The sequence below is a fragment of the Crassostrea angulata genome, chromosome 3 (assembly GCF_025612915.1).
Source record: "Crassostrea angulata isolate pt1a10 chromosome 3, ASM2561291v2, whole genome shotgun sequence".
Classification (NCBI taxonomy): domain Eukaryota; kingdom Metazoa; phylum Mollusca; class Bivalvia; order Ostreida; family Ostreidae; genus Magallana; species Magallana angulata.
The window spans coordinates 21,187,320-21,202,500 of NC_069113.1; the positions used below are offsets into that span (position 1 = coordinate 21,187,320).

The following is a 15,181-nucleotide window of genomic DNA, read 5'->3' on the forward strand; positions in this document are numbered from 1 at the left end:
TTTTCAGTAGTTGATGAGCAATTTTATTTGTTGTTGAGATACATAGTAAAACAGTTGTAGCAAACACAAATCTCACATCCCTGGCTCTCCGTTATAAGTGTGTTTTACTGTGTGTTCAAATGACTTTGCTTTACCCTATTCAGTTACAACAACTCAATGAGTACAATGATATTGTTTTCAGGAGGAATAAAAACAAAACTCAGAAAAAATTGGCTGCAGATATATTTAAAAGAAACAATTAACAGATTAAATAGATAAAAAAATATACATGTAGCATGCACATTGTATGTACCGGTACATGTTTGCATATAAAAGTAAAAAATAGCCTCTCTCTCTCTCTCTCTCTCATACTCTAACTACTGTCTAAATGTTTTTAAATTGGACAAACTTTTCTGCTAATAAAACATTTATTGTATTTACTATATCTCAAAGACACTTTTCAACAATCCATTTCCCATTTTTAAATCAAAGGCCTGAAGGGCCACAATGGCGTCGAGTTAATGTTAATTTGAAGAGTAAAAACCTAAATAATTTTTTTAACAAGTGAAAAGCTGTCAATGTGACAGCTAACCGGGTTTTTCTTTTTATATGCGAACTGTAACCATAATCCATGTCAACCCATATCCAGTGAAATAAAGTACCCCATATGCAATATTTTGCTAAAAAGACTTAGTTCAAAAGCTGGTATTTTTTTCATAAATAATCAGAAATAAAAATTCTAGAAATATTCACACCTCTGATACATGTACAATTAATCTGCAAAAGAACAACTTTTTATCTATAAAACTGTAGGAATAGTTATCTGTACAATGAGGTTACTCTATATGCAATATTTTGCTAAAAATTGACTAACTTCAAAAGCTGGTATTTTTTTCACAAATTATCAGTAATCAAAATCCTAGCAATATGCACACCTCTGATATATGTATAATTGATCTGCAAAAGAACAACTTCTTATCTTGAAAACTGTAAGAGGAGCTATCCATACAATGAGGGTACGCTATATGCAATACTTTGCCCAAAAATGATTAAATTTTTTGATTTTTTTTTCATAAATTATCAGTAACCAAAATCCAAGCAATTTTTTTTCATAAATTATCAGTAACCAAACTCCTAGCAATAAGCACACCTCTGATATATGTATAATTGATCTGCTAAAGAACAACTTCCTATTTTGAAAACTGTAGGAGGACTTATCCGTACAATGAGGGTACCCTATATGCAATATTTTGCCAAAAAATGACCAAGTTCAAAAGCTGGTATTTTTTTCATAAATTATCGAAAATCAAAATCCTAGCAGTATGCATACCTCTGATATATGTATAATTGATCTGCAAAAGAACAACTTCCTATTTTGAAAACTGTAGGAGGACTTATCCGTACAATGAGGGTACCCTATATGCAATATTTTGCCAAAAAAAATGACCAAGTTCAAAAGCTGGTATTTTTTTCATAAATTATCGAAAATAAAATAAAAATTAAAAATAGAAAATGTTATTTATCACATAACTAATAAAATTACAACTCATTACAAATTTGCTCACCTAATTATTAAAAAGTTTTGAATTTCAATTGAAAATTTAAGTTTATAGAAATATCTTAGGAGTTAAAAATTTTTTAGATTTTTTTTCTCTATTTATATGAAAATAAATATTAAAATTATCATTGTGTTTAATCTTATATATTGTATACTGCTGATAACCACTCTGTCTCTCATTATCAATTTCATCTAAAATTCACAAGGATCCAAATGACACGGGCCGAAAAGATCAGGGGTAGATAAAAGAAAGCACCCATTCACGTTGTTTACAAAGTGAAAGTAGTTCACTAGTTGGTTTAAAATAACTTTTGGTTGTAGATGTACTTATCGCTAGATTAGGAAGTTTTGTTTCTACAAGATCAAACATTTGTGCATTGTCAATTTTCGATATGGATACAAAATAATCTATTTTGCAGGCTAGTACATTTCATAACGAAATTGAGTATGTAAGCCCAGCTATCGCATGTGTTTCGGTGCTAGTGTATTCATCCGCTGAAACCGAGACATATTGTTTTCAATAAAATGTGAACATTTTTAAAGACGGCAACCATTTCGAATCTGCAAACTTGTTTTGTTGACGTACAGTTCTGCTCGAAATTGAAGTATGTCATCTATTTTTCTTCAAACACATACGAAAACTTTGCACTCATTTGAGTTGTTTGGCTCCTAAAAACGTAACTTCCGGACGTACGATCCCTAGATGGCTTTCGAGCTTCGCTCGACGCCATAAAAAATCAAGTTTCAGTATTTGAAATAGCAGTTCTTGTCTTAAAACATTTACATGTATATTCATATAAAGCATACTGGTATATTTTACCACAGTGAAATTCTTATAATTCTTTAGGAAAGGTACAGTAAACAATCAATCAAATAAATGAGACTGTCACACAAACTATATACCAGTAAGCATGTAATATTTATCGGTCTTTACTGGAAAATTGAGCGATGAAATGTTGGTATCTTTCCAATGCATTAGTAGCTACATATAAATATCCAGATACTTTTTGGTAAGTACTCCTCTCCACCCAGCGAAGTATGGCCGGGTGTACAACAGGACACCATAACAAACCACTGCCCCACAGATCCTCAGGAAAGAGGACACCGAGGGCAGGAAGTAGGTCACCCCCAGGGGGGCAAAAGTGGGGCTGATATCTGCATCTCCATACAAGCCATCTGTTGGGTATCCAAGTTTCTCTAGAATCTACAATTGTGTATAGTACACATATATATTTATTAAATGTCAACTAGGGTTAGGGACATTGGTAATGTGTGGTAACATATAAGTACCAGTAAGTCTATTATTTAATTTGATTACTTCATCGTTTTACATGTACATGTACATCTTATGTTGAACCTAACATTTGAAATTGTAACCCATTGAAACAAACCTTGCTTTTTGGTTGTGAAAATTTATTCTCTAATGTAATATATTTCATAAAATGTTGCATCTAATATCTTTCATGTGATGATGACTATTTGACTTTATATTAAATGTAACAACTTTTGGGAAATCATTTTGCATTAGCTGCAATAGCATAGCCCTCTTTGCTTTTTTTGTGTGACATTTTCTCAACAACAAAAAATCAGGGGAAGGCTACATTTTTGCAGCTAGAATTACATTACAGTAACTGAATTAACTAGTTACACTTGTAATTACCTCCTTCACTGCCCTCTCAGCTGCCTGGATGGCTCCATCCATGTAGCCTGACCACCTCGTAGCCGTCTCTGTTCCTGCAAAATGGACCCGTCCATGTGGTTCTCTCATTACCCTTAAAAAGACATTGATTAGTCAAGAATTATCTTGACTTGGGATGATTTCTTCTTTTTTCAAGACTACATAATTGTACTTATTATGTGGGCATTAGGTTAACATTTGAAATGTCACTTCTTGTTTGTACTCTAGATTCACTGTGGCTAGTTGATGTTGTGTTTTAAAGGTTGTTTTCAGAAATTATATTTTTATTTCAATCTTCCAAAATGTCTTTTATAAACTGGTGGCAAGTAAATTTCTCTCTCTCTCTCTCTCTCTCTCTCTCTCTCTCTCTCTCTCTCTCTCTCTCTTCTCTCATTTTTAGGACACCTCTCTCCTTTTTTTGCTTTCTTGTTCTGAGATCCTTTTTGTTTTCCTTCATCCTGTTCAGAAGTGACAAAAGTAAGACTGACTCTCTCTCTCTCTCTCCTGATAGTGATTACACACCTTCCATAAACAGACAGTACACCATTTGGCAGCACCGCGGAATAACATCCTCCTGAATACTCCTCCTTCATCCAGTTTTGTTCTTCATATCCAGTGGACTGAAAGATAATACACTTACATGGATATGCATGTTAATGTAGCTACAGTTGTTGATATGCTATAAATAGTGCATATTCCTGACACTTGTCATTAAATATTGCATTTAAAAAATGTACTGAAGACCAATGATTAAACACTGTGCATGATTATCTTTAATAAATCATTCTTCAATCTTTGATTCCCTCAATAACATAAAAATACTGTATACAGGATTATTCCCAACTCATGTTTGTTTATCCTTCTACTCTTGCAAACTGTTTTGCTTACTGTAAATTCCTAATTAAAAGCCAGGAATTAATATCTGCATAAAATTGTGAGAAACCCGTCTTGCGAATTCTAAAATCTCGCTTTTAATTTTTGGACATATGTAAACTACATGAAAGTATGATAAAATATCGGCATTCGCGATTTAATATTCTCTGATTTGGTGAAAAACTGCTGAATCACGGAATTAAGTACTCGCATAAAATAAGTAATCTTGAATTAACACTGACACAATTATGGATGGATACTATATCTAATTAACACAACAATTAAACAAGAGGCCCATGGGCCACATCGCTCACCTGTACAACAGTTCCTTGTAACATTCTATTTCATAGCATATGTTATTTCTATTTTAAACTTTGAACCCCTTTCTGGGGCCCCAGTATTGGTCTGGGGTTTATGGTTGGCTTTAACAACTACACTAGTTGAGGACCCTTGCATTGTAATCTCACAAACTGTAGCATTGTAGTTCTCAAGAAGAAAATTTTTAAACATGTTCCCTATATATTTCTATGTTAATTTTGAACCCCTTCTTGGGCCCAAATATTAGTCTGGGGGTCACGGCTTCCACAATTTTAGAAACTTTACAATTTGAGAATGCTTGCATAGTAATCTCAATCTTTTTTTAACATTTTTCCTACGCATTTCCATGTTAAATTTTGTACCCCGCCTGGGGCCCCAGTTTTAGTCCGGGGGCTACGATTTTTACAATTTAGAATCTTCACTATATTTACAAGCTTTTGTGAAAATATTGGCATTTCTGGTGCAGTGGTTCTTGAGAAGAAGATTTTTAAACATTTTTCCAATGTATTTCCATATTAAATTTTGAACCCCGCCTGGTACCCCAGTTTTGGTCCAGGGGTCACGATTTTTACAATTTAGAATCTTCACTATATATACAAGCTTTTGTGTAAATATTGGCTTTTCTGGTGCAGTGGTTATTGAGAAGAAGATTTTTAAACATTTTTCCATTGTATTTCCATGTTAAATTATGAACCCCGCCTGGGGCCCCAGTTTTGGTCCGGGGGTTACGATTTTTACAATTTAGAATCTTAACAATATATACAAGCTTTTGTGTAAAAATTGGCATTTCTGGTGCAGTGGTTCTTGAGAAGAAGATTTTTAAAGACATGCACCATATTTTCACTGTTTCGTAATTATCTCCCCTTTAAAAAGAGTTGAACCCTTTATTTTAACAATTAAGAATCCCCTTTTCATGCTTTGTACCAAGTTTGGTTAAATTTGGCCCAGAGGTTTTTGAGAAGAAGTCAAAAATGTGAAAAGTTTACAGACGGACGGACAGACAGACGGACGGACGACGGACAACGGGTGATCAGAAAAGCTCACTTGAACCTTCGGTTCAGGTGAGCTAAAAACTGTTCTGAATTTGCCCAGTTTTAAATTCAAGTATTTCCCAGCATACAGTAGGTATTCACTATTGTAAATGTAGTATTGTAAATGTAGTATTGAAATGTAATTACCAAAAAGTTGTAGTCATGCAAATATTTTACATACTTGTAAGCAGTAAGTGAGGATCAATCCAAACCTTTCCCACATACAAGACCATACTAATTACAATTAATCAATTACCAGTACAAATTATACAAACCTTAAGGAAATCTGCATTTTTAAAAACTGTTGCATAGTGTATACAGATTGCCCTCCATCTGCAGAAAAGAGGATATACATTGTAGAATAAAAAAAAATCAAAAGGCTTTTAGGGGGCTTAGACTAAAGCATCCTAGCGGTTTGGTATGATAATATTTGGTTGTTAACATGTAAAAACAGCAACTTTCAATCTGCACAGGAATTTCACATACTTCACTTTCTGAGGTTGATGAGCATGTTTTAGAGAAAGTCTGAGGCAAGTAAAGCTGTAACAACAGTAGAAAATTGTCCAAAATATTTCATGGGATTAAATATATTAATTTCCACGGAGTGTGATTAGAAATATGGTTGATCTGTCTGAAACAAGTGTAATTTTTCATGTGCTGTAAATTGTAAGGTTTTATGTATGTATGAGAGGCACTGCAACCTTATTCAAATCAGATCTTTGATCCACTAGCTCTGACAAATACATGTATGCTACTCAAGCAGCAACATTGACTTTGTCGAAGCAGATCAAAGATCTGATGGTAGTTAGATTGTGAAGCATTGGTGCTCTACGCCATGTCAATCATAGCTCTCCCATAGAGCTTCAGATATTCAGCTAAGGATGCAAATAAAGACATACCTTTCTTCCTTACTGAGTGTACATAACTGTCTGGCTTGATTCGCTAATAGGAAGCCCATTAATCCTGGAGAACTTCCATCGGGTTTGGTGTCATCATAGGTAACAACTATTGGACCATTATCACTGACAGCAATCCCATTGAAATCTGCAAAAGACATTTGATTTATAAAAATTTATTGCCTAATAGGTTGAATATTATATTCTCAAGTTACAAATCAACAGTCAGAACATTCAATATCTATCATGTAGTATAAATGTTAATTTTTCATATAAAACAAAAATTAACATTTTCATTCTGGTTTTTTTTTTTATTTTTAAAATGGAACAGTTACGTCTGTTCTTTAAAATCACAACCAGAATGTTCTATACTTACATTTATGACAGAATATTTAGGTACAATTTGCACATAGAATACTTGGTCATGACAATTTTCATGTACCGGTAATCTTATTCCAATCCATTGAATGTGAAAAAGTTCCATGACCATGGCAACGTTGATATTTTTGTTATGAACTAAACCGTTTAAATCAGACATGCATTTAATTTTAGTATAATTATATATGAATCAATGTGCTATGTGTAACAAGCAATTTGATTTGTTAGCTAGACCAAGTTAAAAAATATAAGGATAAGTTAAAATGTGATACTCATTTGAAATGCTCATTCATCAGTTAACATTTCGTGCCTGTCATCATGGTAGTCAATATAATTCAATGAAATTACATATACCACGTACATGTACTTGTATAATGCAAATTTGTACATTACACAAAATTGTGTGCCCAGCCTTTATAATATGAAATTAAAAGGATTACCAAACACGTGATCAGTTAATTTTTTTTTTAAATATACTGTGATCAACTTTAACAAACAAGAAAATCATTGTACTATAATTAATATACATGAATGATAAATTAACACATGCAGTGAATAGGCCATTGTTAATGACAAGTGTTTACAAAGGGTTAGTTCATTATTAGCTGGATCTTACACTGAGGCTGTTTTTACTGCTCATACAAGATTGTTAGAATTTTCCTTCCCTATTGACAAACATAAACACACATTATGATAAAACGACAGCACAAATATCAAAATATATTTTCTTTAGTTATTGGTGACTTATTTTTAACCTAACCTAATGTAATTTTGGCCTTTTTTTAAAGGGGGGGGGGGAGGGGATGTTTCGCTCACTGCCTAAATGGGGATAATGTTTCTTGTAGTTTGTAGAAATAATACAAGTACTATATATATAAATACATGTATATGTAATTCTAGAAAGATTAGTAAAGCCTTAGCCCAGTAGACTTTAAATAAAGGAGAAGTTAACATTGTAAAAATGATGAAAAGGATAAAGATTTCTAATAAGACAATGTTTTGATTTAAATTGTTTGTTTGTTTGTTTTAATTTTTTTGGTAAATTTTTAACATGCTGAATGGTAGTATGTTGATATGATATTTAATACATGTATATTGTTAGTTTCTAGACCTTACCCTGATCTCTCCAGAATGCTGTCTCGTAATAGGTGACAGTTTTTATTATAGACCCCATTGGCATTCGTTGAATCAGTTGCTGTTTCAGATCAGACAATTCTGGGGTGAAATGTATTTTACTCAGTATTGTTATAGGTACAGCTGATATTACATATTTAGCCTACAAAAACATGAAAATTAATTTAAAAAGAACAAAATAATAAAACTGTTTAATAATACAGGGTATGTTTTAAAGAAAAACAAAAAGGAAAAAATTTTTGACAAGTCATGTGAACATTATTTATTAATGATTACTGGTAACTTTTAAACTAAGTCTGCTTGCTACAAAAAAAAGGTTTTTTTATAGTTTAAAGATTATCATCTAAATATTTCTTAAACTTTACTTTGTAAGAGGAGCAAAAGCTTTAAATGCCCTTTACTGTGCAATTGCATGCACACTGTTATAAAAAAAAGTTTCAAAAAAAATAATTTTACTTTAATTTTTATCTTGATCTAAAACCATCTGAAATTCAATCATCTTCACTTTACTACACAGTAATTTGAGAAAACATGCAGAATTTATTCCATAGTAAACTGAACCCTATATAAACCATAATATGATAATGTACCTGATATTTTTTACCATGAATATCTTCAATGATAATTTTTTCTTCCTGATTTTGCTGGACTTTTACAACAGCTGAGTTTAGATGAACTCTGTTCCCGAGACTAGCTGCCATTTTAAGACACACCTGCTGGGAGCCACCAACAAATTTTTTTTCCTAAAACAGAGACAGTTAAATTGTGCAAAATTGTTCTTATTAGCTTAGAAGTGAAAAGGAAAGGGGAAAATAACAAACAAACAAAAAAGAAATGTTTCCTTTGCGTGATATAATTCAATTTGTTTTTGGTCCCCTCCTGAACATGAATGAGAAAGAGAGAAAGAGAGATTAAATACGAGATTTGTCTCCCTTATGAGGTACAGACATTTCCCTTACCTGGGCCCCCTTCCTGACCTCTGACATGACCTCTACGCCCCCTCCACTGTGAACATACCAGAGCAGAGACAGCAAGGACACCTCGTGTGGCTCTGTACACATAATGGACTGGATGAAGATCTTGACAATGCTGCTGACACATCTACAGGAAAGACGCAAAGTCAGGTTGATGACGCACTGGTCATGAAATACATGAACTGGTAAACCATTCTTCTGAGACAGATTGTCAATCAAATCAAGATAATGACAAGCTTATTATTACAGATCTTAAGGAGTTTTAGAAATTGTAATTATAAATACATGTACGCAATAAATTTCTTGTTTTGCATCTTCAGTTCAAGTGTTTGCATAAACACATGCAATTTCAAAATGAATGTATTTTTATTCTCATGACTAGTTTACACAATAGGAGGACATGATTTTCAAATTGAGGGATAAGAAAAATAGGGAATACATGTATATACATATATATAAAAACCAAAACTCTAGACCTAATTGCACAAAAAGAGGATCTGAACTTCATTTTATGAAAGATGTACAATTAAGTCTTAATTTTTTTAAGAGTAACAGAGTGATTCTCAATGCACAAAACTTATATAAAGCCATGTATTCCAAAGTACAAGTAGTCAAGTTCAGTCTGTTGAAGTAAATTCTATTGGTTCTAAGTTGACAAAAAAACACTTAATGAATGTGATGAGTAATAAACATTTCCAAATTTGGTCATAACTCCCACTTCTCTTGTAAAACACAGCCTTAATTTTCAAGTTTTTTAATGAAATATATATATAATAGGGAGTAAACTGTAAACTCCTGATGTGTCGATGAAGATTTCAAGCTTCCTCTTACTTTGACCAACAGTTCCTGTCCACAAATTCCTGGGCTGTGATGCTGTCCCACTCCTCAGCTCTTTTGGCTGTCCATGGCTCATTAATAGGGACCTTTAAGTACGCAAGATCATATAGAGTAAGCATCTGTTTAAAACAGAAGTTTTGTTTTACAACGATTGATAAACGCCAAGTTCTACAACTTCTATTTATATTTCTTGCAGCACAGATGTAAATGATAAAGGGTCATTGATGTGAGAGGAAGCTGAAGAGCCCAGAGAAAATCAACATGCCCAAGCAGGTGACTATCATTTCACTAGTGTATAATCATATCCTCTTCATTAATTAAAAAAAAAGCCCAATCTTTATATGCATCTTTATATATAGGGTCTTATCTAGTAAGTTCTAAACTTAGTAGATTTGGTGGGTTTTCTTTCAAATCATGCATTAACACATGCAGTGAATAAGTCATATGCATTACTGATCCAGCAAGAAAGCAGTTAATCATTTCTTTTAAAAGGTTTTAAAGTTTCTTAGAAGATATGCATTGTACATCATAATGGAAATTCACTAAGAGGGATTTTAATCAAAACAACCGGTACATGCATTTTTTTTGGATTCGATTGAGAAGATGAATTAAATTAACAAATAAACACATATGAAAAATGCATGCATCGATCTTTATAAAACATTGAGAGATTGGTGATCTGTCCATCTTTTATTTAAATTGAGATCACAGAGACACACTCATTCTTGATGATATTACCAGGCCAATTACAAATTTCACATTTAAATGAGATGAAAATGAATGTTGACAATATGAAAAGAATTATTTTTTAATTGCATGTACCTCTTGAGCCATTCTGTCAATTGTCCTTATTATATGATTCAAATCAAGGAGTTTGAACGGATTCCAAAAAGGTGGAATCATTCCTCGGTAGTGAAGTGTACCATGCTGAAATTCAAAACAATTCAAAACAATTTGAAAACATAGATCAACAGAATCTTGCATTTCATTACAGGTTTTTGAGCAAGCGCAGTATTATTAAATGACTTTCTTCACTTACTGTAGTCAAATCAAGAACATTCTTCCCGTTGTAATACACGTTGTATGTATCTATTTCAAGTTCCTTTGCGAGATTGATAATTCTGTTTTGGGATGGACCAATATATGCTCCTCCTAAATCAACAGGTCCATGTTCCTGTGTCTGTAAATTTTAGAGTTGTTGAAATTCAGCTTCTTTTTGGGAGGTTTTTGGCACATTGGGGAATCAAATTAAGTATGCAGGTAAAATTGTTTTAATTTTATATAAAAAAAAAAAAAAAGGAATAACAACATCCAAATTCAGTGTATGAATCTAAACATATCAAATAAAGGTAAATATTATGTATAACTCAATAAATGGACCTCAATAAATGAAATTCATTTCTGGTCAACTTATGGAACATACAACAATGGTTACTTTGTTATAATTTTAGCAAAAAATTTCAGAAAATTACAAAGTTCAATATACTTATTATTGCATTTAAAATGAAATTTAGATGAAATCATTGCATGAATCTACACAAATAAAATGCACAATTAAATGATATATAGTCAATTTATGGAACATTCAACAGTGGTTGTATTGTAACTGACTGACATATGAATCAGCTACCTGACGTGTTAGTAGTCGTCCGCCAACCCTGTCTCTGGCCTCCAGAACAACAACATCTAGTCCTCTCTGCACCAAACATCGGGCAGCAAAAAGACCTATTAAAGAGAACCAAAAAAATAATAATAAATTTTTCAAAGTCCAGATTTTTTAATATGTTATTTTTTTTGACACTACAAATTTGTTCTAATATGTAGTGTGATTGTCAACAATTGTACAATCCTAACAATAACAGATGCATGCACTTTTTAACCTGTTTACCTGTTACTTATGTAAAGACAAAATTAATTTGATTTGATTCAATTTAAGAACTTAAATTTTGTGAAGATATACATGTACCTGTACATACAGTGTACTAGCTGTCAACCACCAAATATGCATTAGTGCAAATACAGGTATAATTACAAAAGTAATTTAGCTAGGCTTGCAGCTTAATATGAAAATAAGATTCTGCTGAATAAAAATTTCATATTTCTAATAAAGATATTCAGTCTTCTGTTTAGTATCTGTAATGAAATTAATGAAAAATTTAAATCTTAAATAAATATATAAAAAGATATAGAAGGTTCTCTTTAGGTGAAAAAAGATCTCATGAAATAAAAGTGATCTACAGTGTAAAGTGCAAGTGACCTGCATGCTGCCTTATTCTTTTCAGGAGTAAGAAGGCTGAATAGTCAACAAATTTCCCATAAGATTTACTGTTCAATTTTTTTAATTTTAAGATATGGTTTTGTTGTTTAAATCTATTGTTGATCACTGCGTTTGCCCCAACTGTCACAATGTAAAACACTCAGATATTGCCAATCATGATACCTACTTTTAAAAGATTCATTATGCATCCCACTTTATCTAACGTTATAGTCGCCATCCAATGATGAAGGCTATGCAGCATACTTGATGTAGCTGACTTCTTAAACAGTTAAATGAGAATACCTCTTTAGTTTCTCTTTAGTATAGTCATATTGCATTACCTACAAGTACAAGGACTCTAACATATGGTGGATATATGTACGGTATGTTTTTATGTTTCCTTACAATTTTTGTCACGTTATGACATCATTGAATTTGGTTTTCAGCAGCCGTTCAGCAGCGTAACTATGATAAATTTTTACTATTACCCGAATTTACTCTGGATTTTGATGCGCATCTGAAATTTAAACTTTGAAATACAATCGCATACATAAAAGTGTTTCCTAATTTTCTTCTCAGGAATAAAAACATACAACATACCACTAACTCCTGCCCCAATAATACACACATCGAACATTTGTTCTTCTGTCATGTTTTTCAACTTTCACTTCCGGCACACAAATTTTGATAACTCGTTCATAAAATAAGATAAATTTCGTCGCTATGAAAATAGATGGGGTGTTAGAAGAGAGGTAGTGCCTTATGTGCCAGCGGGCACGAAGAGGTTGGGTGAGGTGAGCTGATGTTGGAAGAGGCAGACATATTTGTACGACTTGGTTTATTCGAACCCAAATCTCCAAAAAGAGTAAATTAAATTTTTGTAGAACTTCGATACTACAGACAGTGCAGTATAGATAAGGTCTTCGTTTTTATCATGGTCTTATTTAGTCAGTGTAATTAAAAAAAGAATCTTATAAACACACGGGGGTATCTTATCCGCTCTAGCTCTTCGATGACAGGATAAGATGCCCCTGTGCTTAACATCTAATATAGAAGTCCATACATTCGTGGACAAAGTATTAACTTGCATTTCAATATATACCTTCAGTTGTATTGACTTTGTTGGCTTCGTATTTAGAGCACCAGACCGTTGATGCATGTGAACATGATCTATCTTCAAATTAGTCTAGACTCGAATATAATGACATAGATATATGATGATGTTTTTATCTCTGAACAGACTCTGCATGCTAAGAAAATTTTACTAGTTAACATGTATATAATATGAAATTCAGTTTCTCTGTTGTCTTACGTAACTCAAGTTATATGCAAGGAAATGTTTATTTTAATATTTTGATTATATTAAAGCAAGTAAAGATCTCTCTCTCTCTCTCTCTCTCTCTCTCTCTCTCTCTCTCTCTCTCTCTCTCTCTCTCTCTCCACCGCATCAGGTTTCTTTGATGTACGTGTGATTGATAGTCAGCAATTTTATATGATACACTGCATGACATAATTTGTAATTAGTTCACGCATTATACACGTGCATTTTATGTATTAAATAGTTAAAGAGAATGTGTTTGCAATTATATTTTGCATACTAACTCTCTATACAACCACTAGTTTCGTTCATAATTCCGTAAACGCAAATGTTTTCATCAGAATTTAAATAGAAGAATATCAAAATCCATGCGTAGAAAACGACATTTTTACGCTAGCGCTATAGCGCAGCAGGAAGAAATTAAAAGGCTCACTGCATAAAAATTAAACGGTGACATTGCTCGAGGGCGCAAATTTAAACTCAGTTAAGTTCATTTTATTTTATTGTTCTATAGTTTACTTAAATTAAGTTCAGAAAATCCTTTTTCACCTGTGTATTGTCTTAACCTTTCAAGATAATTCATCACATTAGTTATCGATTTATTAATGACCTACCAGCCTCCTTAAACAATAAAAAAAAACCCAGGTATGCCTTAATTCTGAACTTCAATTATGAAATCTAGTATTCAACAACTATATTAGTCCATTGAAAACGGCGTAAATGAGAACCTTCACTACATTTTTAATATATATGTACATATACATATGTGCATTGTAGTTTTGGGGGGGGGGGTTTATGCGCAGTTTAATTAAAGATCGTATGCGACCTTTGTGGAACGAATTTAAGGGTAAGTAAATATAGTAACGTCCTTATGGAGTTTAAAACATGGAGTTCGAATTTTATCACATTTCTTTTGTTTACATTTATATATCCAACATGTTTCCTTTTAAAATAATAAAAATCTATTCACATGACGCAATAAATGTAATAAGGGGAGAGCGATCGCAAAAAACGACCTTTGTTTGGATGCTTCGTCATTCATATATTCGTGTCTATGTACCTGCCCCTCCCCGCAACCCAACAAACAGAGACACGCACGAGCGCACACGCTAAATATCATTAAAAATGGCTGCTCCGGGTGAGGCTCGAACTCACAACCTCCGCATTCCTCATCCTGTGTGAACACAGGGAAGGTACTGTCTATAAGTACGGCGCGCTAACCGATTGTGCCACCGGAGCTGCTCGATCCGCGACTTGGTAAGAAGGAACAATTAAATAGAGTTATTTCCCTTTATCATATACTGCCCTTGTTTATAAAAAAATTATAATAGGGGTTTCATTTTCTGTCCTTTTTCCCCTTTCTCGTCTCATAAAAACGCATGATCATAAGTCGTAAATTTTGGTCATGAATATTTATAAATTAAACGTATCCGCCTACTAACTGGGCGGGATTTAAATAATTATAATATCGATAGACCTGTTGAGTAATTCATGTATGAAGGTCTGTGATAATTCATTAAAGAAATTCATTGATTTCAATTAAACAATAAAAGAGATTAATAATTTTCTTTAATTTTTGTGTATAAATGTACAAAGGGCAAAAAACTTGAACCAGTGTAACAAACGCTATCTTTAGAATTGTATATTATCAATATGTTATAAATGTTCTTGAAAGCGAAATAGACTACGGATTCTAGCAGATTGTGACAAAGAAAAATTAACAAAGCTTATAAAAGTTATCGTGATGTTCGACACATATATATTAAAGAATATATCTATAATAGTATTGAACATATTGCATTGCCTGTTTGACTTTCTTCGTCAGAGTCCCAAACAAAATTAAAAAAAAACACACAAACAAAAAACTAAAACCAAATCCCAAACAAATAGCAAGTTGTGGTTACATTGATGAAGAAGAGGATCTGCACACAATAACAGAATAGTTTAAGA

General features: G+C 32.6%; 1 protein-coding gene, 1 long non-coding RNA gene and 1 other non-coding gene across 4 annotated transcripts; 1 reads left to right on the plus strand and 2 right to left on the minus strand.

Annotated features, from left to right (window-relative positions):
- Positions 1-206: 206 nt before the first annotated feature.
- Positions 207-12,618, minus strand: LOC128175522 (amine oxidase [flavin-containing] A-like). Of its 2 annotated transcripts, none has more exons than XM_052841216.1 (13): positions 12,514-12,618; positions 11,287-11,381; positions 10,696-10,836; positions 10,479-10,583; positions 9,651-9,742; positions 8,805-8,946; positions 8,436-8,588; positions 7,828-7,987; positions 6,337-6,481; positions 5,713-5,770; positions 3,738-3,835; positions 3,198-3,309; positions 207-2,741 (listed from the first exon to the last, which is right to left on the minus strand). In XM_052841216.1, the coding sequence occupies exons 1-13, from the start codon at positions 12,563-12,565 to the stop codon at positions 2,520-2,522; spliced, it is 1,575 nt and encodes a 524-aa protein (XP_052697176.1). In that variant the 5' UTR covers positions 12,566-12,618; the 3' UTR covers positions 207-2,519. The 2 variants fall into 2 exon arrangements, with proteins under 2 accessions (XP_052697176.1, XP_052697177.1); XM_052841217.1 differs by lacking the exon at positions 12,514-12,618 and adding an exon at positions 12,101-12,212.
- On the plus strand, positions 9,677-11,338 carry LOC128175526 (uncharacterized). Its single transcript, XR_008242694.1, has 3 exons — positions 9,677-9,767; positions 9,853-9,929; positions 11,249-11,338. It is a non-coding gene; the product is annotated as an uncharacterized LOC128175526 (long non-coding RNA).
- A 1,743-nt stretch (positions 12,619-14,361) lies between the features above and the next one.
- Positions 14,362-14,470, minus strand: Trnai-uau (transfer RNA isoleucine (anticodon UAU)). Its single transcript has 2 exons — positions 14,433-14,470; positions 14,362-14,397 (listed from the first exon to the last, which is right to left on the minus strand). It is a non-coding gene; the product is annotated as a tRNA-Ile (tRNA).
- Positions 14,471-15,181: the final 711 nt, after the last annotated feature.

Coding starts and splice junctions, on each gene's coding strand:
- LOC128175522 (XM_052841216.1), bottom strand. CDS start 12,565: ATGACAGAAGAACAAATGTTCGATGTGTGTATTATTGGGGCAGGAGTT. Junction 10,584..10,695: donor ATGTTCTTGATTTGACTACA/GTAAGTGAAGAA, acceptor TTTGAATTTCAG/CATGGTACACTTCACTACCG. Junction 3,836..5,712: donor AAAATGCAGATTTCCTTAAG/GTTTGTATAATT, acceptor ATTATCTTTCAG/TCCACTGGATATGAAGAACA.